The 27,885-nt window shown below is 47.2% G+C and overlaps 1 protein-coding gene across 2 annotated transcripts in view; it reads left to right on the plus strand.

The window, feature by feature from the left end:
* The window catches only part of LOC122378894 (protein strawberry notch homolog 1-like), a 550,127-nt gene that overhangs the window by 354,921 nt on the left and 167,321 nt on the right, over window positions 1–27,885 (plus strand). For both annotated transcript variants that reach the window (XR_006256101.1, XM_043360535.1), the window contains exons 18-19: window positions 187–299; window positions 25,307–25,478. Coding sequence is in view for 1 of the 2 variants with exons in the window: in XM_043360535.1 (XP_043216470.1) it covers window positions 187–299; window positions 25,307–25,478 (285 nt within the window). In the remaining variant the exon portion in view is untranslated. The remainder of the gene's footprint in view (window positions 1–186; window positions 300–25,306; window positions 25,479–27,885) is intronic.

The raw sequence follows: 27,885 nt of genomic DNA on the forward strand, positions 1-27,885 counted from the left end.
TTCTCCGAAACTAGCCGGCATACGATCGAACCTTTTTCCACGATCTTGAAAGGGAGTTATACGAATAAATGGGTCACATCTTCAAGCCTATAAAGCTGAAGACGAAAAAGATATAGCCGGAAAGGCAAAACCTACGCTTAAAACCCGCGAGACCTGTACCTTGACCGCTCGTGCACTCGCCAACAGGTCGCACCCATCGCAGCAACCAGGTGAACGCGCCCGAATATGTGTTCCTGATCTCGGAGCTGGCTGGCGAGCGACGGTTCGCCTCCATTGTCGCCAAACGGCTGGAGAGTCTGGTGAGTGTCAGCCAACCGTTCACCCTGTCAACCATCGTTCTGCACATTGGGCGTCACAGCGGCGATAAAATTCGAAGCCTGAGGTCGTCGGACATCTCAGATGCTCTATCAATCCTTGTGCCAGAATAAATCGAATGCAGTTTCTTTCGTTTCTGTCTATACAGGGTGTTCATTAGCAAATGAAATAAAGTTAACCCCCGTGGGAGGCACATACTAGAGCTGAGACCAGCACAAATCAGAAGTTTTTACGGTTCAACGATCACCCGAGGCAAATATATTCCATTTCTCGTTCCGAAAAGAGTGTCTTAAACAGGAGTGTGCTGTCTTAATCCGCGCCGTGCTGGGGGGCGTTTTTACGCCGTGACCCCTCTGTATGCCCCTGAGGTCATCTCAGGTCATGAATGGTCACCAGCAGTTTTTTGGCTTTAACTTTTGATAGACGTGCTAGGGCGGTGACAACACTTCAGTTGTGTTCAGCTGGACGATACGGATCGACTGATATGCAACATGACCCTTTCCGGTCAGGTCATGACCTTGACCTGAGATCAAATTTTCAAAATGACCTTTTAACCCTCGCCCTGGCAGGGGCGAGGGTCCGTAAACCTAAGGGGGGTTGCATCCTTAGGGTGGTTGATGCAACCCCCTAAGGTTTTTCGACGATAGCGTAAAAACGGGCCAAATGTGGCACAGCCTATGGGGCAACCTTTCTACGTATGACCTGAAAATTTCAAGTCCGGGTGACCTTGGGTCAGGTCACCAGGTCAGAAAAACCGGTACAAGGTCATGGTCAAATTTCAAATTTCTTTTTGCACCTGTCCAACTCACTGGACTGATTTCCTTCAAACTTTCAGGATGTGCTAAGTTCACCGAGTTGTATAATATATAGTTCGGGTTTTTTGATGTCACTGACCTGAGGTCAGTTAGAGGTCACTACGTCGTAATGTTAAGCCTATGGGAAAATACTAAATTCGGAAAATACTGGAGATATCCGCTTCGTTCCATCACTTTTGTGCTTTGAAACCATAGTAATTAACAGCTGGTCACTTGGTGCTTCTTTGTTTGGTGTACCTATCCATGGGTCAGGTCAAATGAGGTCAACTGAGGTCAAATGACGTTTTTGCCAATAACTTGGCACATAATGACGCTAGAGCTTAAAAAAATGATGTCATTGTGTTCCTGGTGATCAGCTGAATCGAATGATATGCGATATGATGCAATTTGGTTAACTTGAACTTAATTAGTTAATTAAAGTTTACTTAAAAATTAAGAAAAACTAAGTACACTTAGCAAACAAAAAAGTATACCATATGACGCGCCTTGACGTGCTGAGTTCACTGGTGCTTTTCTTTTCTCTCTATCTTAATTAGATCAAAAGTTATAAGCGAAAACTTTTTACCTGTTTTTAGCGAAATTTGTACTTTCATACCCCCCTAAACCCCCCTAAATATTGACCTAGAGCAACCAAATTTGCACAGGGGCGAGAACTCCTGGGGGCCCACCTACCTACCAGATTTCGTGTTTCTAAGTGCCATAGAAGCCAATCGCGAGGGGGGTCGCATCAACCCCTCCCCCTGCCAGGCCATGTTATGAAAAATGTCCTGCCAGGGCGAGGGTTAAGGTCAACAAATGTTCGTTCGACGCGTCTCGACGAGAGGAACACGACACGAAGCTGCCAAAAGCAATGTCGTGGCTCTCTTAAGTCAAAAGTTGTCGAAAAACATTTTTCGTGGAAACGGCTATTTTTACAGTTTTTGCCCTCCGGAGGCTAAACCGTTGACCTGAGGTCATATCTGAGAACATTACTCAGAAATATCCGTAAAAGTGCTATCGAATGCGCTTTTCCTTGCTTCCCGAGTTGGCCCTTGGCAGTTTCCCAATTTGGAAATTTTGGCGTCAGCCAATCATTATCAGCATGCTGCTTACAGCCAATGGGTTTTATCATCATCATCATCATCATCATCAACCAGTTTATTGATCACACATTGCAAGACATGCATGTTAACTTATTGCAGACAGACACATAAGCGCATTCGCTTAAATTGGAGCGTCGTGTCTGAAATCTAGGACAGGAGGAGGACAGGAGGAAAATGCGTTTATTTTGAGCAAACTGTTTTCCTTTTGTGGAAGTTGGGCAAAAGCTGATCACTACTGGGGCATTCCTTGAAACTACTGGCCACTGGGGCATTTGCCCCAGTAGTTAACATGTTAACCGAGGCCCTGCTCTATAAACTTAATAAAGAGATACTCAGCCAAACTAGCATATGTTCATGACGTAGTATGGAAGTATTGTGGTACTAACAATTTTGCGGGGCAAAAAGATATGTTTGTCCCCCCCCCCCCTGAAAGATGGGGGGCGCAGTGCCCCTGCTGTAGAGTTCTGCACGGCTGCAATTTTCCGCAGCCTAGCCGCCCCGCAGCCGTGCCTCCACAGCCACAGCCGCCCACAGCCGTGGCAAACTATGGGCAGCCAGCCGTCAGCCGGCCGTGGATACTTTCAATGAAATGCAACCAAATAGTATATAATAAGTTGTTTTTAGTTAAAACATATAGCCAAAAGCACATTGCAATGGGCTATAGATTCTCAAGCTCATGAAGCATCATAGGTTAAGTGGTTGTGTATCTGGCTTCAGGCCGAAGGCCTGAAGTCTGATGCGCAACGCATGCCTACACAAGCCCTTGCAAGGAGTTAAGAAAGATGGGTAAGTAGGTACCTACATCAACAGAAAACATAAACAACGAACCAGAATAGAAGCACTAGCAGTGTAGACATCTAATGCCAAATCCTGAAGCATGGTTGTGGGACAGAACAACAGACCCTGATGCTTTTCATTATCAATGCTATGGAAAATGAAACTGAAGTTGATGGACTGTCAAACAGTGATTGTCTATCACTGATGTTAGTTGTCGGACTTTCGTCCCCGTCTTGAGTTGAGATGTTAGTTTCACAACGTTTCGGCCAGTTACTTCTCCGGCCGTCGGCAGTGACGACGGCCGGAGAAGTAACTGGCCGAAACGTTGTGAAACTAACATCTCAACTCAAGACGGGGACGAAAGTCCGACAACTAACATCAGTGATAATAACACCTCGTCTCAAGCATTCAGAAGAATTTTAGTGATTGTCTAGTCAAAACTTGCTTCTTTCTTACCTTGCATATTTTCTGGGGTGTGATATGCCAGACTTGAAGCAGCCTTCTGAGCAAGTCTCAAACTAATTTTATATGCAAGGCATCAAAACACTAGTGAGCATCCAAGAAAGAAGAGCATTCATCTATTTTGATTTTTCCAATTTGATTTTCATTTTTCTTCAATCTTCGCTCAAGTCACCAAGGACGTGCGATCCACAATTGCCTCTTTCAATCAAAAATTTTATTTGAGTTTTTAATGACGTCAATAGCAAAGAAGTGGCAATAAATTTTTTGTGTCTCTACAAACAGCCATAAAATTTATAATTGTTACAGGGAGTATGCGATTTCAGTTAGTTTGCAACGACCCTAGGGTGGTTGTAACCTCCCTGAACGATCAGTTTGTTTGCAACGACCCTAGGGACGTTACAAAATAACTGCTCGTTCCGGGACGTTGTAACGAAACTAGGGTCGTTGCAACCTCTCTAGTTAGTATGCAACGAACCTAGGGTTGTTACAAAATAAGTAGGGAGTTTAAGAATTCATCGAGTCTCGTTTCACAGGAGGGCTAGCAACAATCTTGTCCAATGAAAATCTTGTTCAATCTAGTTCAGTTTCACGGGCGGGAACGTCATGAAAAGTGGATGGGCCACCCTGTCAAGGGGCCTCCTTTTCCAGGGGGCCTCCTATTTTCAGGGGCCTCCAACTTTTGCCTCGTCCTGCTGGCTGCTTTCAAGTATGACCTCCAAATCTAGCTTCTGAGATCGGGCAGATGTCAGGGGCGTAACCGCTTAAGCGAACAGTGCGGACAGTCCGCACCATTTTTAAAACTTATTCCCCCTCCGATTTTTTTTTTTTAGAATCTATTTGCCGCAAGCGGCGCATGACCCCTGAAAACCCTTACACAAATGTCTTCCTCGTTTCCCAGGTGCCCCCATTAGCTTCATAGGCGCCCTCTTTGGCATATAAGCGCCCTATGTATAGTAATCAGAGACATCCCTATACATGTATGTCCCACAGTCGCATACAATGTGCGCTTATCATAGGCGTCTCTCTTTTATGGACACTTGAAGGCGCCTCTCTTTGCCATGCCGGCGCCCCTGTTTCTTATGAATGCACCCCCATGGCATTGATCAATTGCAATTTGCAGACCTCTATTGCATGTGGACGCCATTATATGTAGGCCTCAGAGGCGCCCCCTCTTTCGCATTGAGGCGCCCCAATGGGCTTCATAGGCGCCCCTCTATTGCACGTACGTGCCCTACTGTCTCAGAACCGCTCCCCTTTGGCATGCAGACGCCCTTTTTTCGTACGGAGGAGCGGCTGTGGTTCTTAGAGACGGCATGGTGCTCCCAGACGCAGATGGGGCTCTCGGAGTCGACAGTGTGGGACCTTCAGTTGCTGATGGGTGCCCGCCAGATGTGGACCCTCGTTGACGCCGGTATGGGGCCCTCAGAGATGCCGGTATGTGGCCATTAGAGACACCGGTGTGGAACCCTCAGATACTTCAGTGTGAAGCCATTACAATTGCTGGTGTGGAGCTATGAATGCGCTGGCTTAAATCTCTCAGAGGCCGGTACATGGACATAAGAGCTCAGTGAGAGCTTGTGTGGTGCCTTCAGTGGCCTTGTGGAGCCGTTAGACATCAACATGGTGCTCTTAGGAGCCGGTGAGTCCTCAGTCACCGGTGTGGGGCCTTCAGAGCTCCGAGATACTGGTGTGGGGCCCTCAGAGGTGTCGGTGTGGGTCCTTCAGATGTACCTATAGAGCCTTGAGATGCACAGGTGTGGTGGCCCACAGAGGCGCCGGTGTGGGGCCCCCAGAGCCACCGATATAGGGCCCTAAGAGTAGTATGACCCTCAAAGGCGCCGCTGTGTGGCGCTCATAAACACTGGTGTGGAGCCATCACAGGCGGGTGGCAGTGGCGGCGGAAGGTATTCTAGGATAGGGGTGCAAACGATATTGAAGCGCCCCTTCCCGCTGGGCGCCCCTTACCATGCCGATGGCCGTCCCTGCACTGGAAAATCAGTTTCGTCCCTATACAGGCGCCCATAGAAGTTTGCATTCCTGGTCATAATCATCTCCCCAGTAAAAAAAAAAAAAACGCAAAATACGCCCTAGCACTAGGGGTGTAACCACCCATACGGACAGTGCAATTTTACAGGCCCCAATCTCGGACCTCCCTTAAAGGGACACTCCCACCTTAACATTAGTTTTGAGTTGAGATAGCCAAATTGGTGGCCATGGCCTGCAAATACCGGTTTGGGCACTCACAACATCGACAAATGCTTTAATTCGGAGATATGGAATTTCAAACTTGCAGTTTTCGGATTCTAAGGGGCTAGTGCATTGGTATGCCCCCTTAGAATTTGTGACGTCAGCGGAGATCTAACGATTTTTAAATCTTTTACTAAAACGTTTGGTAGCACGCGGTGGTATATGCTGCTTTGCGCGCAACAAATGCCGCACTTTCAAATAAAGTCGCTAGGAACAGCGGAGATCCCAAAAAGTAAACAAAAGTAAAAGTCTAATATCTTGAAAACCGGTGAATATTTTTCGATGAAATTTGGTAGATATTCGTTTTCGCTCTTTCTGAACCGAGCGACATCACTTTCGTGCCAATTCATTAACTTTTTTGAAGGTGGGAGGGTCCCTTTAACCCTATTAGTGGCAGGCTCCTGGCTACCCCATATTAGTGGCAGGGGGGGGGGGGGGGCTGTTTACGACCCCCCTTGATATCTCGAGATCTAACCGGCAGATTTTCAAAATTGAAACGGCTTTCGATTTGGCCCAACGAGATCTACATTTCTAAAAAAAATAAAATTAAAAAATGTCAATAGGGGGGTAGAGGGGGGTAAAAACGGGCAAACTGCAGATACATTTTAGACTGTTTATCACGGCCAGGTTTCTGAACCAATCTTAACGCAACTTTTGCCGATCGATAGAGAATGAACCAGGAATTCACATGGATCCTAAAAATATCAAATATGCATTTTCAAAAATCATAGGCGGATACAGATCATTGAGATTGGGGGTACACAAAAAGTATAGTAAATAAGATTTTTGTTGGTACTGTTTCTAAAAAGGGTGGCAATGGTCTTGTTATGTTACAATTTTCTTATGAGAGAACGACTAAAATTGTATTGGTCATGCATAGGCGGTGTCAGGGCACCTATGTTGGGAGGTAAAAAATAACCCCCCTTTTTGGACGCCTGGATCCGCCTATTATAGCAAAAACGTGTCAAAAGAGGATGCACAATAACTTTGTATATGTTATCACATGACACCTTTCATTCACTGTTCGTAAAACTGGTGCAGCATCGTGATCTTCGCCCAAATGACTCGCTTCACGAATAGGACCCCCAATTCCCAGTGCTCTGGAGCCGCCCCTGGTAAAGTTATGAACTTGAAATTTTCAGGGAATGTGCCCAATTTAGTTTTAGGAAAAGTCAGAAAATTTCAGCATCGTAGCTTCAGCGGTTTCGGAGATATTCCCGAAAAACCTGAGGGGTGGATAAAAACAACCCCCCTGCCACTAATAGGGGAAGTTGGGGCAACGCCGGAGTTGGGGCAAAGCCGAAATTCGAGATATTTCGAAAACCGTAAGACATGGATGCCACCTGTCAGTGATGCTCTGAAGCTTAAGTGACTACAATTATCGCATGTTTGTTACGAGTCGTCATTCGGAATACTTCGGCTGTGAGGGCGCCAAGAACGTTTTCAAGGTACGCGTTCCTTGTACTATATGCGCCTTTGAAGCTGTATTTCTTACTCATTATGCTACTGTTTGTCTGGCCAATTCGGTCAAGTAATCTTCAGCATGTCTTTGCATAAGTGTGCTGCCTATTTGAAATTTATACGGCACGTTAAAAAGTTATGGGCCTGCAAATGAAAGTATGGCTGGCTGGGGTAATGCCGAAAACGTGCAATTACGCACGCTAAAGCACGCTACGTGGACTTTACTGCTGTATAATAGCAACGCGAATTTTTAGTCACACAAATTACACTTTCAACCGACACAACGGCCTGTTACCTATAAGGAATTATTTACCTGGCATTTTCTTAGTATATCACACAATTATAACTTCCAGTGTGCACCAAGCGTCCTCAAGCTCTTAAAACGCGTGTCAGCTTTGATAAATTCTGGATAAAGTTTGAGATAAAGTGGCAAAACATCAATGTCGGCATTCCCCGTAGATCATTTCTCCCATTTTCGGCTTTCCCCGCAGTCCGGGGCAACGCCGAAAAAGTCACTTCTTTGATATCTTTAGTTTGTGCGCTTAACGGTATGCGAATTCATCAAATGCGCCTGGTATGTTTGAAAGGCAAAAGACTGGCCTCTCGAATGACGCCAACAAGAATAGCTTATGTTGTCTACCTTGCGTGCTACGGGCGTCAGAAAAAAAAGTATTCGGCGTTCCCCCAACTTCCCCTAGGGTTAACATTCATATGTTGTAAACGGCAAACCGCCCCCGATAAATGTTACACAAACTAATTTCCTCTCGCATATCGGCCATCAGGCGCCCCTTTTTGTCGCATGGAGCCTGCAACGCTATAAGCCCTCATATGTTCGTGTTGGCGTTCGGAGGCTATCGCCTTCAAAGACGTCTCCATAAATGTTTCTTTTTCGTCCCACACACAGGCGCCCCTCTTTCGCATGCAGGCGCCCCTCTTCCGCATGGCGCGCTTCTCGAGTAGCTGCGCCCTCCTAGCCTTTATCGCCTGGCAAGATTATATTCGACAGGGTCGGCAGCATCTGCCTTTGTTTCAGATAAGGATGCCCTCCACTCTTCAGCATATCAAAAGATACTTTTCCCACGTCATTGCCACCCTCTTCGTGTCACAAGTGCCTTTATCAGTTGCGGTGTCGCCTCGCACTGCTCAGCTTTATGGCTGCCGCACCTACAGATTTTCGCCTGCCTCATCTACAGATTTTCGAGGCGCCCCTTTCCATAGCTTTAGAGTGCAGCTGCCCCCCTTGCCCCCCTGCTTCCGCCGCCACTGGCGGGTGGAGCCGTTAGAGGCCGGAAAGGGCCCTTAGATACCTACAAGGAGCCTTCAGAAGCCGGCGTGGCACCCTTATGGGGAATAAGCGTGTCTACTTAGGAGCCCTTGAGGTGCTCTCATGAGCTCTGTGGGGCCCTAGCGAGCCGAAATATGGCCACGGCCAGTTGCCGCCACATGGCTCTTCGGACTATCATTCTCAGGGGCCTCATCTGCCTAGTTTGAATAGAAGGGCCTCTCAGACCATCAGTCTCATGGGCCTCCTCTGGCTAGCATAAATAGAAGGGCCTGTTAGACCATCAATCCTAGGGGCCTCCTCTTGTTAGTATAAATAGAAGAGCCTCTCAGACCATTAATCTCACGGGGCTCCTGTGGACAGTATAAATAAAAGGGCCTCTCAGACCATCAGGGGCCTCCCTAGAAAAGTGTAAATGTGGATAGAGGGCCCCCTCAGATTCATTAGGAGTGGACCTCTCTGACTATCAGTCTCAGGGGCCTCTTGTGGCCAGTATGAATATAAGAGCCTCTCAGACCATCGGTCTCAGGGGCCTCTTCTGACTAGTGTGGGTAGAGGGCCCTCCCAGACCACCGGTTTCAGGGGCCTCCAGTGGCCAGTTATATGAGCAGAAGGGCCTCACAGCCATCAGCCTCGGGGGCCTCTTCTGACTGGTGTGAATATGAGGGCCTCTCATACCATCAGTCTCAGGGGCCTCCTCTGCCTAGTGTGAATATAAGGGCTTCCCAGGCCATCAGTCTCAGGGGACTCTTCTGACTGGTGCCGGATTGAGGGACCTTTATGACTAGATAAGTGAAACTTTTTTAAATATAATGGTACTGTATTATAGAAAGCCTTCGCAAACGCGTTTCGATTATATCATCTTCAGTGCTAGCTTCCCATAATACAAAAAGAAAATGGTACAAAAGTTCACAACACATCGCAAATACACACGCTGCAATTTTTTCCTCACAATATCACGGGTAGAATGTTTTTATATACTTCTGGAATGCAAGACCGCAAATCGCCCCTCCTAAGGTGTAAAAGCCCCCCTTATGGTTCGTACATGGCACACTTTGAATTAATGCCGACTCAAGAATTTTTCTGTGCGATCTCTTCAGACCTGATTTCACCGCACTGGCTTTATCCCACTTAGGTAGGTGACCCTCTGTTTTGGCATGTAACGTAATTGAGTTAGACAAACATGCCGAAACAGAGGGTCACCTACCTAAGTGGGATAAAGCCAGTGCGGTGAAATCAGGTCTGAAGAGATCGCACAGAAAATTTTTTGAGTCGGCATTAATTCAAAGTGTGCCATATACGAACCATAAGGGGGGCTTTTACACCTTAGGAGGGGCGATTTGCGGTCTTGCATTCCAGAAGTATATAAAAACATTCTACCCGTGATATTGTGAGGAAAAAATTGCAGCGTGTGTATTTGCGATGTGTTGTGAACTTTTGTACCATTTTCTTTTTGTATTATGGGAAGCTAGCACTGAAGATGATATAATCGAAACGCGTTTGCGAAGGCTTTCTATAATACAGTACCATTATATTTAAAAAAGTTTCACTTATCTAGTCATAATTGTCACAATGAACGTTCAACATTGAGGGACCTCCCAGACCAAAAGTTTTGGGGGTCTCCTGTGGCCAGTATGAATAGAAGGGCCTCTCAGTCCATCAGTCTCATGGGCCTCTTCAGCCTGGTGTGATTATAAGGGCCTCTCAGGTCATCAGTCTCAGGGGCCTCCTCTGACTACAGTGTACCTCTGACTACTCCTCTGACTATAGTGTAGATGGATAGGCCTCCCAGACCATCAGTCTCAGGGGCCTCTTCTGACTATTGAGGATAGAGGGGCCTCCTCTGACTAGTGAGGGTAGGGGCCTTGGCTAGACCGCCAGTGTCAGGGGCCTATTCTGACTAGTGTGGATGGAAGGGCCTCCCAGACCACCAGTCTCAGACCTCTGACTAGTGTGGATAGAGGGGCCTTCCAGACCACCAGTGTCAGGGGCCTCCCCAGACCAGTGTGGATATGGGGGCCTCCTCAGATCCACTAGGGCCTCTCAGGTCATCAGTCTCAGGGGCTTCGACTGACAAGTATGAACAGAGGGCCTCCTTGGATCCATCACGGCCCCTTGGAGTCCGTGCGTGGGGATTCGTGGAACTTATTTTTACCGAGTTTGTTTATTCTGGAAGCAGTGGAAGGTGACGACGTCCTCTCAAATCGAGACGAGGGGCCTCGAGTAAAAAGTGGGTGGGCCAAGACACATGGTTGCCCCCCCCCCCCCCACCTCGAAAAGTGGGTGGGCACTTGCCCACCTGCCCCCCTCCCCTGTTCCTACGCCTATGTTCAGTTTGAAAGAAAAGGAGAACAAAATTTGAACATTCAGCTCAAGAGTATGTATTCCTACTAGTATGTGGTGCCCGGGACAGAGCACGTAACTGTGATAATTTTGACTGCATTATTTCGCCAGCATATGCTTACATGTAGAAAATATAGTTACTGTGGTAGGTGTGATAGATATCCGTCGCTATCCGTGTGCGGGTATCCCTTACGTTTAAGGGGTGCGGGTGTGATAAAACCCCTCGTTTTTTCGCGATTATCTCGCGCTAAAAGCGGCCGATCGTGACGAACTTTTGATGTCTAACTTATCTACGTTACTGGTTACACATTCCCTATACAGTTCATGATCCTGAAACCAATGACCTTTGACGTTTGATCTGATTTCTGAGACCATGGCAGACCGAAATGATTTGCCGTTTATGTTAGCGCACATAAAATTGCGTTTCCAGACTTCTATTGTGATTACATATAAACGTGCCAACATGTGAACTGATGGTTGCCCCATGCATCATGATGGGTTTCAAGTTGACTTGTCAGTTGTCGGCCAGGTCAAGGTCATTGACGTTTGGTGACTTCGGGTGACTGTTTCAAATTTTACGATTTTAAGGGATTTGTTAAGCTTATTTCGAATCCAGCATTCGTTGAGACATTTGAGAAGGTATCCGTATATTGTGGTGCCAATGCAACTTGCTACGAAGCTCTCGCTGGTGGTTTAGGTACACCTGCTATAAACAGGTGGTGAGGGTGGGACGTCTACTACTTGACCCAAACTTACCCAACCCAGACTAGCTTAATCCTCGCCCCCTAGTTTTTTTTCGCGATAGCTCCGAACACGCTAGCAACAGAGAGCTGAACCTAGGCATACCTGACCTTTGATTCAAGCCTCGATCTTGTGACACCAACCAGATTTTCAGGTCAGGTCAGGGTACTGACCTATGACGTCATAAGTGAACGGTCCTTAGATGCCGCAACTTCGCAACGCCCTCAGTCCCAGAGGAGCTTTTACAGGGTGATGAAACTTACAGTACGTGCATCTTTTAGAAGTCTCACAATTTGTACCTCTAGGATTTTTCCTAAAGATCACATGAGGTCAGGTCGGTCACGTGACCTCACCACTATAAGACAATTGAGAAAAATGAAAACTGCTATTCTGGCGCCGGGAACGATCTCTAACACACGGATCGTGATTTCATGCACTCCTTGCAAGGTTAGATGCTTCCATTTTGCATTGGTGACGTTGCGTGACGTCATTTATGACGTCACTAGGGTCATACGAGCTTTTCGTCAATAACTCCCGATCAAACTGTGCTAGCGAGTCGGTCAAGCCACCAATGGACTGAGGGAGACCTGCCGAATCGAATAATATGCAACATGACCTCTTTTGATCAATTTCGCGACCTAGGGGCTCTGACCTGACCTTGACCCGTGGTCAACACCTCAAGCTGACCTAACCCGAACAAAAAGTATACCATTCGACGCGCCTGAGCAAGGCGAGCACGTTGATGCTAAAATCGCGCTTTGCGACTGTTTTTGAAGAAGTTATTTATCAAAAACCGAATCCGTGTCTTGGGTCACTTGACCTGACCTCAGAGGTCACCGGTTGACCTGAGACCTTAAAATCGGGTACTAGTTGCTGTGTCTCCTAGCGGCACACACGCTCGTTTTTCCGCGACGCTCTACCTCCATCAGGGGCGAAAAACGACGAGGGGGTCGTACCAACCCTCCCCCCGGCCGGCGCGTATGTAGAAAACCAACAGGTCCGGCGGGGTTAACTCTCGCCCTTATTGGTGTTTTGCTAGCCGCAAACGCACAGGGCTGTGCTAGGTTATTGGTTGACCTTCAAGGTCAGGTCAGTGACTCAAAAGTCGGGAAAATCGGGACCTGTTAAAACTTTGGAGAGCTAGGTTGTTATAAGGTTTTTCGCAGCGCTGATCACGAATTTCATGTTAGCTTTGATCACCGATGATGTCTTGATGTTTTTAGGCCAGATCGGGTCAGGTCAGGTCAGGTCAACCAGTAGGCGTCTTGCTAGCTGTCCATAGTAGGTGTCAACCACCGCTGACAGCTCCGTGACATGGTACGAAGGCGCCAAAATTACTTCGTAAATGTTTAAGTGGATGCTGAATTCGAGATCAGCTCCAAAAACTAGCATAAAATATATGAACCCAGAAGAAGTGAACTAAGTTCATCAAAGGTCAATGACCTTGACCTGACCTTCGCGTGACCTTGACACCCACCATAATGCATGGGACCACCATCATTTCACATGTTTGAACGCTTACAATCACAAAGACTGGAAACGAGCGGATAATAGCCGTTTTTACGAAGGGCTTCCTGGCGAATGCCCATCTAATTTGAACAAATCTTCCCCAAATGTGCACCTGATCTGCACAAAATCTATATTACTATTTGAGGAGGGTGTGTCTGTCCGTTACCGAGGTCCCGACTTGGTGGTGCTTTGCGTGGACTACAGGCCAGACCGTTGCACCTAGCCCGGTGAAATTTGCACAACTTATAGATCAAGGATGCGCGACGTGCCTTTGAGGGGTCTCAGCTCGATCGGATTTATAGGGAGCGCGTGGTGCGTGCTCAAAAAGTGCAAATTCGCGTCATAGACTTTACATGTATAAATCGGTTTGCGAAATCGGGCGAAAACGGCTAATTTTGGCCGACACGGGTCCGGTTCCGGCGCAATATCTTGGTGACCAGGGGTCCGACCGGCACGGGGAAACAGCATCGTGTAGATACTTGAATGGGCAATTGAATGGTGTGCGATACAGAGGATAGCACGCGCCACGTGCACCGGGAGGGCAATTTTGTTGAAAAATTGCGGTTTTGGGCGGATTTTGGAATTGATTTTATTTTTAGGTGACCGTTAAACAGAGCGAGTTGGAACAACGCCTGTTGGCAAGAGAAATGTACCGCCTATCATATAAAAATTGTGAAAAGCTGATTGATCCAAATCAAGTGGTACAAATCACGGGAGAAAATGGTGTTTGCCAATTTTGTGCCACTTTGTTCCTCAAAATGGTTTTGCTCCATGATCTGATGTATCTGGCAATTAAAAATGGCACCGTTGGAAAGAGCATTCAATTCTGTCCAAAGTTCAGTCTTCCTTTTTGCATGATGAGCAACAGTATTCTTAAAAATGTAAATGTTCCAAACCATTACACTGTCATTTTTAGCGAAATTCATCGATGGCCCTCAAAAGACTTCACGCCAGTTTTCGAATCATTCTTAGGTAGAACGCATGATAATACGACACGGGCACCTCGATGCGATGTATTTTTTTTTGTTTTATTACAAAATGCTTAGCCCTCAAAAAGCAATCGAACGAAATGGATACCAACCAAATCGACACAGACCAACACAATAAATACCCACGGGTCAAAAATAACCCTTCTTCGCGTTGCGGAGCACGCGGGTAACCCTAGTGTGTACTATGATGGCCGTCGTGAAATACTCCTGAGCTGAATGTTCAAATTTTGTTCTCCTTTCAATGTTCTCCTTCTGAACTAGGTTGAATAAGATTTTCATTGGACAAGATTGTTGACGGCCCTCCTGTGGAACGAGACTCGATGAATTCTTAAACTCCCTAGTTATTTTGTAACAACCCTAGGTTCGTTGCATACTAACTAGGGAGGTTGCAACGACCCTAGTTTCGTTACAACGTCCCGGAACGAGCAGTTATTTTGTAACGTCCCTAGGGTCGTTGCAAACAAACTGATCGTTCAGGGAGGTTACAACCACCCTAGGGTCGTTGCAAACTAACTGAAATCGCATACTCCCTGTAACATAATTACTAAATAATAAGGCTATACAGTTAAGAACTTGCTCTCAAACAAAGATTTAGTATCTTTTTTTTACATTTTCAGAAAAAGACGTCATTTTAATAGTAAAGTCCACAGCTCGCGTAAGAAATATCGTGTTCAGGGTTTTCACCGTCATGTGAATTAACCGTAAGTAAGGTTTATGCTGCCTTATAATCTAATTCCATTGGCTTCGTTGATCAGCATTTTCTGTTAGCGGTCACTCACACACCAGTTGGAACATAAAGCGCCAGTTTTATATTATCTAATTGGACTTGCCGAAAATCCAGAAATACATCTAAGAGTTATTTTAGATAATATTTTATGAAGTCTTTACCTGCCTTAACCTAGGCGTTATTTCTTTTTCTATTGCCTGAAAGAATTATTTGAACGCTTGTCTTCAATAGCTGTAAGGTGCTCTTCTAATGACCAGGTGAGATTGATTTGAGAGGGATGTGACAATGCAACATGCTGCATTTTCTGAAACTGTCAAGCTCTTGATGATGGACAATAGGGTTGGGACCTATCTCCACACTCTGTATGTTTTGGTAAAATAAGAAAGCTGAAAATTTATCATGATTTAATTTAAAATAATTTTTAGTATCATATGACCTTTCCTCGTAAAATATAAATTAGCAAAAAGAATATATTGATACTGATATTTCGATCACAGATCTTCGTCGGAATTGTTAACAATTCCGACGAAGATCTGTGATCGAAATATCAGTATCAATATATTCTTTTTGCTAATTTATATTTTACGAGGAAAGGTCATATGATACTAAAACTGCTTTTACTAATGTTCCTCGCACAAGCGCTCAACAACATTAAAATCATTTTGTTAAAAAAATGCCTAGTTAGCTCAGAAATTATTTATTTGTGACTGAAAACAACTTGCTTCTGATTGGTCGGGCTAATCATGACGTCACATGTAGGTATATAACTGTCTGTATATTTGGCGCAGTTGAGACATATATTTTCTATGTAAATCGGAGTGATTGGTCGTGTTTTCAGTGTCTCCTTATTTTGCGCTGGTATTTCGTGGCTAAGAAATTTTATCAAGAATAACATATGCTAAAATGTTCCTTTAATAGTGGAGCTTCAATATCTGTGAGCTTTATAGGCAAGCGAAAACTGATTTCGCTGTTATTTTATCTGGAAATAACTCACTTTTTGGTCAATATTCAAAATATTTTACGGGAACAAGTTGGCACTTCTCTTGATTTTTGCACTCAAATCGCGTGCGATTCAACTTTTTTTTCTAGCAATCGATAATATATTTTCACATCCATGATCAAAAGTTATGACAATTTTTCGAAATGCTGTACCCAGCTGCGCAACATAATATTATCGTCACCCCACACACCGTCACCACGTCGCTTCCCCTCCCTCCTTCTGGCCCCTACCCTCCACCATGTCCCAGGTCAGCCGTCCGCGTGGCTGCCGAGTCAAATCGCGTGGCAGCGCTGCTGGCGGTCCCGCCCCGCCACCGCGAGGGTGGGAGAGCGCGTATGGTGCTACTGCCGGCCAGCGCGGTTCGCCACTCGCCGTGCGCCGGGGCAGTGCTCTTGGCACCATCATCGCCAGTGAAAACTCCTTCAGGGGCGTGTCTCTCTCGGGCCCTGTAGCAGAGAAGGTAGGCGGTGGCGTCTCGAACGCTGGCGGCAGAGCACTCTCTCACTTTAGAGTCATCCATGAAGAACCAGCTGTCGGCGGGATGATTGAAGCTGTACGCTGTGTAGTGGCCGCTATCTTGACTGCCGTGGTGCTCTACCACGCCATAGAGGTCGTAGACCAGCCTGTACGTGTTGGGGTGCGACCCAACTGCCAGCCGACTCAGGTCGAGGTCCCGCAGGGGGAAGGTCACCTGAGCGTGGTTCTTGCGCGCGGTGCCGCCTGCGAAACTGAACCTCTTCAGGTGGAGGATGACAATGGGTGGAAGCCACCAGAGGTCGAGTTTCTTGTGGACGTCGCACCGACACTGACACTTTGGACAGGTCCAGTCCGTGATGAGGTCGCCACGTACGTACTCGTCCAGACACTGAGTCAGATTGCTTTTGCCTATCGCGAGCGGCAGCGACAGCAGAGAGAATGTTTCAAATGTGACCGACTCGGACCCGCAGCCGGTGCAGAGTAGTGTCGACTTATGCAGCCCGTGAAACAGTTGCGTCACTATCGAGCTGTTGTACCGCTGGAGGTCGCACCACGCCGCCTCGCCTGCCTTGATGTTCGGGAGGCCTTCCGCCGGCGGTCGGGGAGGCAGTTCTCCAGTCGTAGTCACAGCATTCAAGTCGTCGTGCAGCCAACTAAGTAGCAGGATTATGAACTCATGCGCGTCTTGCATTTCCATGCCGCCGAAGTCCCTGCAACGAGCACTTACTGCATTGCGAAAGCGGTGAGGTGATATGCATTGAAACTTTTGCGACCAAATTACCTCAAACAGCTGAGAGATTTCCGTCGCCACCTGACCTTGGCTTAGCGGCTGCTTGTTCGTGTTTTCATAGAGAAACTCGCCTACCATGTATTTCACCAGCGCTTGCGTTTGTGCGAGTACCTGGAGGACGGCGTTCATGTAGCAGGTGTTCCCGAGGTTTTCTAGGCCAGCAGAACCGGCCGGGAGAGACGCTGCTTTGGTTTTCGAAATGAGGAACGAAGTAGTCCTAGAGATTCCTTCGTCTCCGGCTACTGACTGGCGAGGCGCTGGTGCTGCTGGGGCGGTCATCGGCTGGCCAGCCGAGACTGTTCCAAAGCTGGTCAGTTCAGGGGCTGGTGACATCACACACACACACACAAAACGTTTATTAAGGAACAAAAGATACACGAGAAATAAAGCATGATCAATGAAACATATGGCACAATGTAGCAACATAAAAGTGATAGCAGAGTGGTGCAAAAGCGCAATCGCTTAACTCGAGGCACCACTCTGAAACAAAATAAAACATGTGAAACAACCGCCGCCGCCGCTGACCAGTCGCTCATGAGCGGTAAATTTTGGTGTTCCATCAGCCGCTCAGCCCTCGGGATTGCAAATTTTGAAAACTTTGAATGAATTTATTTGTTACTACGGAAATCTATTTGTTTTTGTCAAAAACTTTTGAAAGGCGTAAGCCATTTCTCGACTGCCCTCGCCACTCAAGCGATCTCCGTGGATAAGAATGTTCAATTTTTGGTCGGGTGAGTAATTTGCAAAATTGTCTCCCAGTATACGAGAAGCGTTATCAAATAGTGTTTTCCTTTGGGCATCATAATTTCGACAGAATATTACGTAGTGGCGGACATCTTCCTTGAAGTGGCCGCAAGAACATTCAGGCGAATCTGCTTTGTTGATTTGAAAACGATGAGAATTTAGACAAGACATTTCAGTTCTTAGTCGGGTATGTAAAATATTTCCAGTTTTTGAGCCAATTTTGTAGTAGTCTGGGGGTTTGGGCATCCCTAGTCGCTGGTTAATTTCTTTTTTGAAGGATGTATGTGGCAAGGATCTTAATGATTCTGGGAGGTGGTTCCATAGTTTGGCAGTTGAAAGGAAAAACGATGACTGATAGGATGTGGTGCGATGTGGTTGGAGTGTATGGTTCCTGTGATTTCGCAGGGTCCTTCCTGTTCTTTGTGAGCGGGTGTCCGGTATGATTGATTTGATGTAGTTGGGAGTTTTTTGCATGTGGCTATTGAGTGTATGATATAGTGTTATTTTGTGCATCTCTCTTCTTGTTTTTAACTCGTTCCATCCTAAGTCTTTTAACAATTTGTCAGTTGGTGTTCTAAATAAAGTGCCAGTCACAAGCCGAGCCGCTCTGTTTTGTAAAACTTCAAGTCTCTGTGTGTCCTGGAGCGTAATATGTCCGTCATAAACTGTGTCGTAAAAGTCAAAATGTGGTCTCGTGGATGTTTTGTAAATTTGATCTAAAATTTCTCGGGGGATGTATGGAGCAATGGAGTACAATGGGCTCATGGTTCTGTTTACCTTTTTGCAAATTTCGTTAATGTGCTGATGAAACCGCAAGTCCTTTGAAAATGTCATTCCCAGATGAGCGTGGTTTAAAGAATACATCAAATCAGACATCAAAGAATATCGTGGGCACATTGCAATGGACTTCGCATCCGCACTTGAGCATGTGTGATGAGGCTTGCTGGTGTGACTTGGCGACACATAAGCGCCTGTTGGGATGTGATGCTCTTGCGTGGCGGCGTCAAACACTGACTGTGGCGCAGAGCCTCGTACTGCAGCTGCGTTGCCTCGGATGATGGCCATTGAGACACGCTGCCAGAGCCAAGCCGTCTCACGCCTTTCGCCGGTCGCAGCTACCAACAAGCGACCTAGCTCGTTGATGAAGCTAGTGGAGGCTGGGCCAACAACTCCAGATGTTTCGACTGCAACCGGCGTAAATAGGTACTGCGTTGAGATGCTGAGGTATCGGTGCTTCTTACGCGTCTCTGCAGCCAGGTCAGCCGATCCCGGCTTTAGTGCTGAGTTAACGACTGTGCTTTCGGCGTATGTGTCCGTGCAGGTCGCGTCCCAAGCCTTTCCGCATTTAAATGGAAAGGTCGTCAGCCCGTCCGGTCGTCTCCCATCTCCACGGTCCAGTCCTACCGGCTCAAGAACTGAAGGGATGCCGGCGACGGAGAGGCTACGCTTTACCAGGTCATTGAGCTGGGCGTGGCGCGGGAAACGGCCTGCACTTTTCTTGCACGATAGAGCATGGTGCCCAAGGTGACCAACAATACCACCACAGAGGCGGCAGGTATGTTGCTCGCAAACGGGAGCGCCGAGTCGGAGAGCGATAGCAACTCTGACTGTTTCGGGGTCCAAATGTAAGCCTAGAATGGGCACGGGAACCGCATGCAGCCATGCACCGGTATGTGGCTCGCTCGAGGCTAAAAGACGCGCCCTGTGAACTTGGTTTGCGTCTTTCAATAAGCTTTCCTTGATGATGGTACACGCCGCGTCATCCCATGTTCTCTGTCGTCCGGCCACCGATGGATCAGGAAGAGTGGTGAGGCCGGTTCGGGCGAGGAAAGAGGCATGGGCTGGTTCGAGAGCTGCGGGCGTAGCGCCATTCGCCACGATGGTAGGTATAACTGAGGCGATGAGGGATGTAGCTGCTGTCAAAGAAGCGATGTAGCATGGTAAGGCCAGGGTCTCCACCGAGCGAACCCCCAGACCCCCATGCCTAGTGGGCAGAGACGCTTGTATCCAAGCCCTGTCTCCGATTGCGACGCGATCCATATTTTTGAATCGCGTTCCAATACGCGATTCAACTGTATTGGAACTTGCAAAGAAGCTTGGTGATTACGAGCGAGCGAGCGCAGCGAGTCTTTTCAATATAACGGAAAAATCTCGGTATGAGCGGCCCGGCCCGACCCGGCCCGGCCCGGCCTGTAACGCTTTTGAGAGGCTTATATCTCAGCAACCGCTGGACCGATTGGCCTGCAGTCTTTTTTTTGCTGGGTAGCCCCATCCCTTCTACCCCGTAATTGACTACTTTTGATACATCTCAGTGACCGTCGTGGCACGTGCCACGTGAAAAGTCAAGGGTGTTCAAGCTGTTTTGCAAAAGTAGTGATTTTGGGAGGCTCATATCTCAGCAGCCGCTTGGGTGATTAACTTGCGGTAATTTTTGTAGGGTAGCAGCATCCCTTCTACCAAAAATAGGATACTCTCGATGCATGTGGGTCACCCCCAGTGCACGTGCAAAATACAACAATAAGAGGTGTCAAATTTGTTCCCGTTTTAATAACTCGGTAATTACTGGGGCGATTTCGCTGAAACTTGACATACAGGTAGGCACCCACCGGGCAATGCATTCCCATGTGTTGCGGTTAAGGTGCTACTGCACGTGCGCACGTGCAGGGGGCACTTCCAGATCTCGAGAACGGGTGGGCCGATTGCGCTCAAATTTGGTACACGGTTGGGGACCAGTTAGTAGGGTGCCGTGCAAAAGTCAGTTTGGACCCCGTTTGCACGTGCGTACGTGCAGAATGCCGCTTCCAGATCTCAGGAACGGTTGGGCCGATTGCGTTCAAATTTGGTACACCGCTAGCGACCGGTTAGAAGGGTGCTTTGCGCAAGCCCGTTGGAAGTACCCTCTCGCCCTTCCGCACGTGCAGCCTGCAGGGCTCACTATCTCGCTCGCTCGTTCTTCGCCCAAAAGGCGTTTTACTGGTTAATTAACTGTGTTGTTATGGCACTGTTTGCAAAGCATGGATAATGAAACTGTGCCAAAGACTTAGCTACATAGCAATGCCTCAAGTAATACACAGGAGGGACAGAATTTAGAGTCCGATCGAGAAGAATCGGTGCATATGCTACGAGGACCAGGCAGCTCTGGCACGATGGCTAGTCGTCTCACTCCATTAAACCAGCTGATTCCTGACAGCACCGACTCGGATGCAAAGATGGAGCTCATCTTCCAAGCCAGAAACCAGTTCTTTGATGGAAGATGTGATGCTGCCTCTGTCTCTGCTTTGTTGGCCACTTTGGACGGGGCGGAGCTCCGCTCCTTGCGTGAGCGGCTATTCGCTTGTCATCCAGAAATAGTTCCTTCGTTTGCTGGCCGTTCTCTGTCTCTTATTGCTTATCTCAGGTTTGACCTATATAAACGTTTCAGCCTCAAAATATACGTTTTTGCGGAGGGCGTTTATCTGTAATACCTTTTGGCTCACCCCTGCACGAGATTAGTTTAACCGGCATCGTGTTCCATTTTTTCGAGACAGACTGGTCAAATGAACTAGAATTTGACATTTGACAAGGGCATTTTGAGAATTTGACCTAAGTTGAAGGTCATCACCTAAACAGGAAAAGTCCTATTGCATATTAGTCGATCCATATTGTCGAGAAGGAAAATAATTATATGGGGTGTTTCATTGCTCTACCATATCTCTATCAAAAGTTATTGTCCAAAAGCTACTGGACTAGGCCTTTCATGACCTAAGATGACGTTAACATAAGAGTGGTCACATCACGAGTGACATTTCCCGATTAAATGTGTCATATTTACCTGTATCCAGATGTTTGAGGTTGTTTTCGCTCAGAAGAAGAGCATTTCAATTGTCTCCCATTAATCCGCACCGTGCTGGGGGGAGGGCGTTTTTACGCCCCCCCCCCCTTAGGTTTTTTTCGCGAATATCTGAAAAACGGCGTCGCGCAGCGCTGCTGTTTTTGGCACACCTGTTCATAATCTTTTCTACACATATTGTGAAAATTTCAGATGAGGGTCGTTCAAGGTCAGGTCACCAGGGCACGTCAAGTGACCTTGCCTCAAAAAAAAAAGTTTAAAGGCTCGCTATAGCTACACAGACTGAACTATCACTTGTGAAACTTTCAGAGATTGATAAGACTAACAATATGCATGAAATTTTTATCTCGGACTTTTGGTTTCTGTGACCTAAGGTCAGGTCAATTTTGCGACCTCTCCCTTTTAAGTCAGTAGGAGAAAAGTCAAATGCGCCTCTTTTGGACGAATGTCGTGCAAAACCCTCTCAAACATCGGTTCATGGGTAAACATAGCACACTGAATCGGAAAAAAGCACCTGTGACCCTTCTGTGTGCCCCTGAGGTCATCTGCGGTCATAAACGGTCGCCGGCAGTTTTTTTTTTTTGCTATAACCTTAGATAGAGACGTGCTAAAGCTGTGAAAACACGTCAGCTGTGGTCAGCTCGACGATACAGATCGACTGATATGCAGCATGACCTTGACCTGAGGTCAAATTTTCAAAATGACCTTTCAAGGTCAACGTATAGTTCATTCGACGCGTCTCGACGAGAGGAACACAATGCAGGCAAATTAACTATCGTCACCCTCTTGAGCCAAACGTTATTGCAGAAAAACGCTTTTAATAAAATCTGCTATTTTTAGAGTTTTTGCCCTCTGGAGGCTAAACCATTGACCTGATATCAAATCTGAGAGCGATATTCAGAAAGGTCTGTAAAAGAGCTTTCGAATGCGCTTTTCCGCGGGGCTGTAGCTATATTGGTTCCCGAGTTAGCCGTCGGCAGTTTCCAAAATTGTTGAAATGTACTAAATTTGACCTTTGGTGGCCTCTGGTGACCTGACCTTTGACCTGACCTAAAACTTGAACGAAGTCTTTCCGTCATTATTTTTTACGCTCTTTCGATTGCCCCTTACCGCGTGTCGCTACGTGGCTCAGGAGCCGAGTTAGACGGGCGCGTGAAAACGCCCCCCCCCCCCCTCTCCCCCCAGCACGACACGGAAAACACAGGCCACCAGCACGGCGCGGGGTAACTAATAGGTAATGAGAGGTCACAAAATTGACCTGGCCCTCAATGTAGATATTTGGTCTGGGGATTACGCAAGGCGAATGTTCGGTGAGATCAGCAAGTCTCTATGGCGCTTATTCAAAGTCGATCATGCACACTCATCATCAAAAGTCGTCTTCTATACTACGTCGACCGAAGACATCATAAACCTTCGTGTCACTATATGGGACAGTCTCACGCCTCACCCATCTGGCACTCATGCAGTCATGCATGTCTACAAGTAGGGGCTTTGCGCACTAGACATCGAATGGTAGGGGAGAGTGGGGCACATTCGTGCATGGGGTACCTTCGTTTTTTGCAATTTATGGGAAGACGAGTGACTGCACGAGCTAAAGGTAAATTATGAAAATATGTCTATCATTGCCGCCCTTCGCTCACTGTAGAAGACAGCACTGTAACTGCTGTCATGCTTGATAAAAACGCAAATTTGTAATATTCGTGCGCTTTCCAAACTTTTCTCATATCATCCATTTTCGTGATCCTGACTAGGAAATGTGGTTTAACTTTTCAAAATTGGGGGCGAAGAAGCTCACTTTATTCACGGAACTGCTGCAAACTTTTTTGTTGAAAAACTGTCATTTTTTCAATAAGAAATTTTGAAATATATTACAAATAACGTTGTGGGGCAGGTTCGTGTACGCCCTGCCTAGGGGCACATTCCTCCATATTTTTTTTCGTTTTTGCGATTTATGACTTTATCTGTAGTAGTAACGCTCGCCTGACTCAGTCTCGGCTGCTTGCGACGTCGTGACAAGTGATTCACGTGACCTTGGAGAGGTCACGGAGGCGGGTCGATGGCCGGCAGTTGGCACATTCTTGTTGGCCAGCCCATTCTTTCTACATATGTTGTGCAATGCATTCTTGTGGAAAGGAATCATGTGAAAGGACCCCCTGCCAATTTATTTTGGTAAATTTCTGGCAATGCCCGGTAATTCCTCGAACTTTGCAGGATGCACGGAAGTGCCCCACCCCTTGCACGAATGTGCCCCATACCGGGGGCAGTTTCGTGCAAAAGTTCAGAGTTATTAAAAGTAATTTTTTCTCATAGAAGCGATAACTTTGGAGGATAACTTTTAAAGAGGAAAAATATCTGCAATAGTTCCTTTCCATACTACAATCAACAATTTTGTCATTGCACTAACCGGCGAACAGATATATGGATTTATCCATTTTTTGCACGAATGTGCCCCACTCTCCCCTAAAGGTGATTTGTGGAGAAAAAAAAAATCCAGAACGTGTCAGCGTTCGGTCGCCTCTGACTGCAGTCGCTGCTGGTATGACAATGAGTTTGGATCTCATGGTAGATATCATAGTCTTAAATGTTCAAGTCTTTCCTTGACTCAATTTAGGCAATTAGTCGCAGCGTGAATCCTACATACGTGCGGTCTGAGATTCTAAGCACGGCCACCCCGGTTGACCAGAGGCCGCAGTTCACAGGTCACTTTGGATCAGTGAATGAATCTGTATTTTTTTTTTTTTTTTTTTTGCAAAGAGTAAAGATTGTGCCTATCGATCAACGTATATTTTACCGTTTCGAATTCGCATGGGTGCGTATTTTGAGAATAAAATGTCCGTAGCCTGAGCTCGTTTCCTATATCGTGCTAAATATGCATAAAGATCAAGGTTTTTGATAAAAAAACACCGGGCTGCAAATTGCATTAATTGGATTTTATGGAAAAAACAGTGAAACCTGGTTCTTATCCTCGTATTTTGCAACACCTAGTAAATCATGCATGAATATATGACGTTACATTTTAGACTGGCGCCCCTGACACTAGCTCACAATGGCGCCCCTCTCAAGGGACAAAGTCGCCCCCTCGACCCTTTCGCCGATTTCTGGCTACGCCACTGGCCACTCGTGAACCCCATTTGCATCACTGTGGGTTGGTGACTGGTGAATAGCCCAGATCAGCCAGGGTGGTGGGCGTATCATCGGCTGAAACAGCCCAAATTTTGGCGCAACCGACGATTACCGACTGGGAAATAGCCGCAGCTGTTTTAAAGTACGCGGAGATGTATATATTTTTTTTTCCGCTCGCAGGTTTTGGGGATGGGTGATTTGGGGGATATACTGGGCAGTGTTTCACGCACGCTGCTACGACGCTGCCAGCGCATTTCGCGAGCTGACTTCATAGGTTGTGGTCAAATCACTCATTGTTGGAGCGTCCGAGTGTGTTGATGTCTCCATGGAAAACGAATTTGCCGTGTATGCTGGCAGCATGTTAGCAGCGGCCGTGAAACACCGCCCTGGTCGGGCAACTCGTGGAATACACTTCGGGAATACGCATCCCGGCCATAGAGATGCAAACGCGGGCGTCAGTATGACATGTGGAGCTACTACAATGGTGCGCAATCTCTCCAACAATCTCTGACCAGTGTGACTGATCGGTGACCAGTGTGTGTGACTGTATCTGACCAGCGACCATTGTGACTGTCTCTGAACCGTTTCCTTAGGGTGCGCTGACACACGGTGACCGGCGTGCCACCGAGTCGCGTGACCTGTCACGGTTCAACATCGATAACAAGTATGGCCGCGCTGCGCTGGAGGCCACCATGAAGACGGTGATGGGCTACGAGCAGCCCATCGTGCCACCACCGGACGACTACAAGGGCAACTTTTTCCTCGGTGGGTGTCGGCCAGACAAGAAATAACAGGGGCTAGAGTGAGGTGGAGTAGTGGCACTCAAGCCCAGGCTCCACTACGCGTTTTTTTTTTCCGTGCATTTTATCCGAGACATCGGTTTTTGCGTGACATCGCTCCCTAAAAAAGTTCGCATCATTGCTCAACATTCGGCAAGCTACACTGGGAAGTGGAAACGATGTCACGCAAAACACGACAACTTGCAAATTCTATACCGATTTTAACACGCGCAGTGTAAGGGTTGAAAGTATTACGCCAGTGGAAGGGCGGGGGGGGGGCGAATGTCGCCCCCCATAAGACCGAGCCACCTGGGGGCATACCTTCTCTGTAAAATTCCGAATTGTGTCCCGAAGTGTCCCGAATGAGTCCCGAATAGTGTTGAAGGTATAGCCGCATTCTGGATGATTCGGGACTAATTCGGGACACTTCGGGACTCTTCGGGACAATCGACACATCGAGGCGACTCGGTCGCTGATTGGCTTAGACGGGGGCATAACTCGGCCGCTGATTGGTTGGTGCCGCCAGCCGACGCTACCGGTGCACCGCCGCAGAGGCGGCGGCTGCAGACGCAGATGGGGACGGCCGGCGGAGACGGCGGGTAGTGGCGGCGGCCGCCCAATAGATAGTTATATGTATTATAATATTACCATATATTTTATTAGATATATCATTAATCTGGGGTATTTAGTACGTAGTGCAATATCAACATATTTATTCGCTAGCGTCCATGATGTCTCTGTCGGAAGCCAGAGAATGATGTTATTTAGCTTCCAACTTGACCACAGTATGCTAAGCGAAATAGAGAATGAGGCAGAACAAGGGCGGATTAATCAGGCGACAGCGTGGGTATTGGAACAAGTTCGACAACAAGTGATATGCTCGCGGGTATACCTGCTGTATATTTTACAGTCCCCCCAAAATCTCCATGCCCCTTTTTTCTTCCCACTCCCAAAAATGAGTCCTTCTAAACACATGGTAAAGCACGATAGAATGCACCGGATGGCAGGCGCGGATACAAGGGGGGGGGCCATGGGGGCCATGGCCCCCCCTTGGCCGATTTTTTTTCAAAAATAAAATAAAAAGTTAAAAAGCTGAAAAGGGGGCCTCCTGAAAATAAAGTGGCCGAAATCCGATGAGTTTTTTTTTTTAACCTACCCACTTAGTTATTTCTTAGAAGACTAGCTGAGAAGACTTCTTTGTTAGAAGATTGGTAAAGCTTTTCATAACTTGGAGGTCTCTTATACTCACAGAGATGACCACTTTTACAGGGCCTCCTAACCTGCACAGAGGGCCTCCAAGCCTGCACAGATGTCCTAACAAACACAAAATCTCTTAGCCTACACAGAGGCCTCCACTCGCATCCGAACAAAGGGCCTCCTAGCCAACACAGAGGGCCTCCTAACTCACACAGAAGGTCTCCTATCCTGCACAGAGGGACTCCAAGCCTGCACAGATATCCTCTTCGCCAACACAGGACCTCTTAATCTCCACAGAGGGCCTCCACTCGCATCCACACAAAGGGTCTCCAAGTCTGTACTGAGGGCCTGCGCTCGCATCTGCACAGAGGGCCTCCTAGCTATCACAGAGGGCTTCCTAGTTCACATACAAGGCCTCCTAGCAGGGGCGGATCCAGGGGGGGCGATAGGGACTATAGCGCCCCCCCCCCGGGCGACTTTCTCATTTTCTTTTTTTTTGCAAAAAAAAGCATGATAGGGGGCCCCCAAAAATAAAGTGGACGAAATCCAGGCTTAAACTTTTGGGGGTAGGTAGGGCCCCCATCGATGGGGGGCCCCCGATTCGGAATAGCCCCTCCCTTGGCAAAATGCTGGATCCGCCCCTGCCGGATGGTATATACTAATAGTTTTTGTAGGGGAAGCCGGGGGAAGCCCGGCATAGTAAGCTATTTTTAATTTTTATTTCATACCATACGTGCTGTATAAAATGTTGATATCCTGTTAGCTAGATAAGTTAATTGGCCGTGTTTTCCCAGAAATTCGGTTTCGTGGACATATTATAAGGTTGAGAAAATCGAGTTTTAAAAAAGTATTGATTTTCTGGGGTAAGCCCGGCATAGGGGTAACTCCGGCCACCTCCCCAGCGCTTTACAACGAGTTGATGAAATCAGTATGTGTCTTCCAAATATTGACGGAAAGTGAAATATTAACCTTCGCCCCAGTGGGGGGGGGCATATGTTACCACCCTGTCGCGTTTTTTTGCGTGTAAATAAAAAAACCGCGGCGCGTAGCGCCGCGCCGCTTGGGGTAGCTTTTGGTACATAAATTTTGGACAATGTGTGAAATTTTTGACCCCAGGTCATGTCAGGTCAGGTCACCAGGTCAAGCTAACTGACCAAGCCTAAAAAAGTTTGCAATCATGTCCAGCCTGCAGTGTT

The sequence above is a fragment of the Amphibalanus amphitrite genome, unplaced genomic scaffold, assembly GCF_019059575.1.
Source record: "Amphibalanus amphitrite isolate SeventyFive unplaced genomic scaffold, NRLGWU_Aamphi_draft 000067F_arrow, whole genome shotgun sequence".
NCBI lineage: Eukaryota > Metazoa > Arthropoda > Thecostraca > Balanomorpha > Balanidae > Amphibalanus > Amphibalanus amphitrite.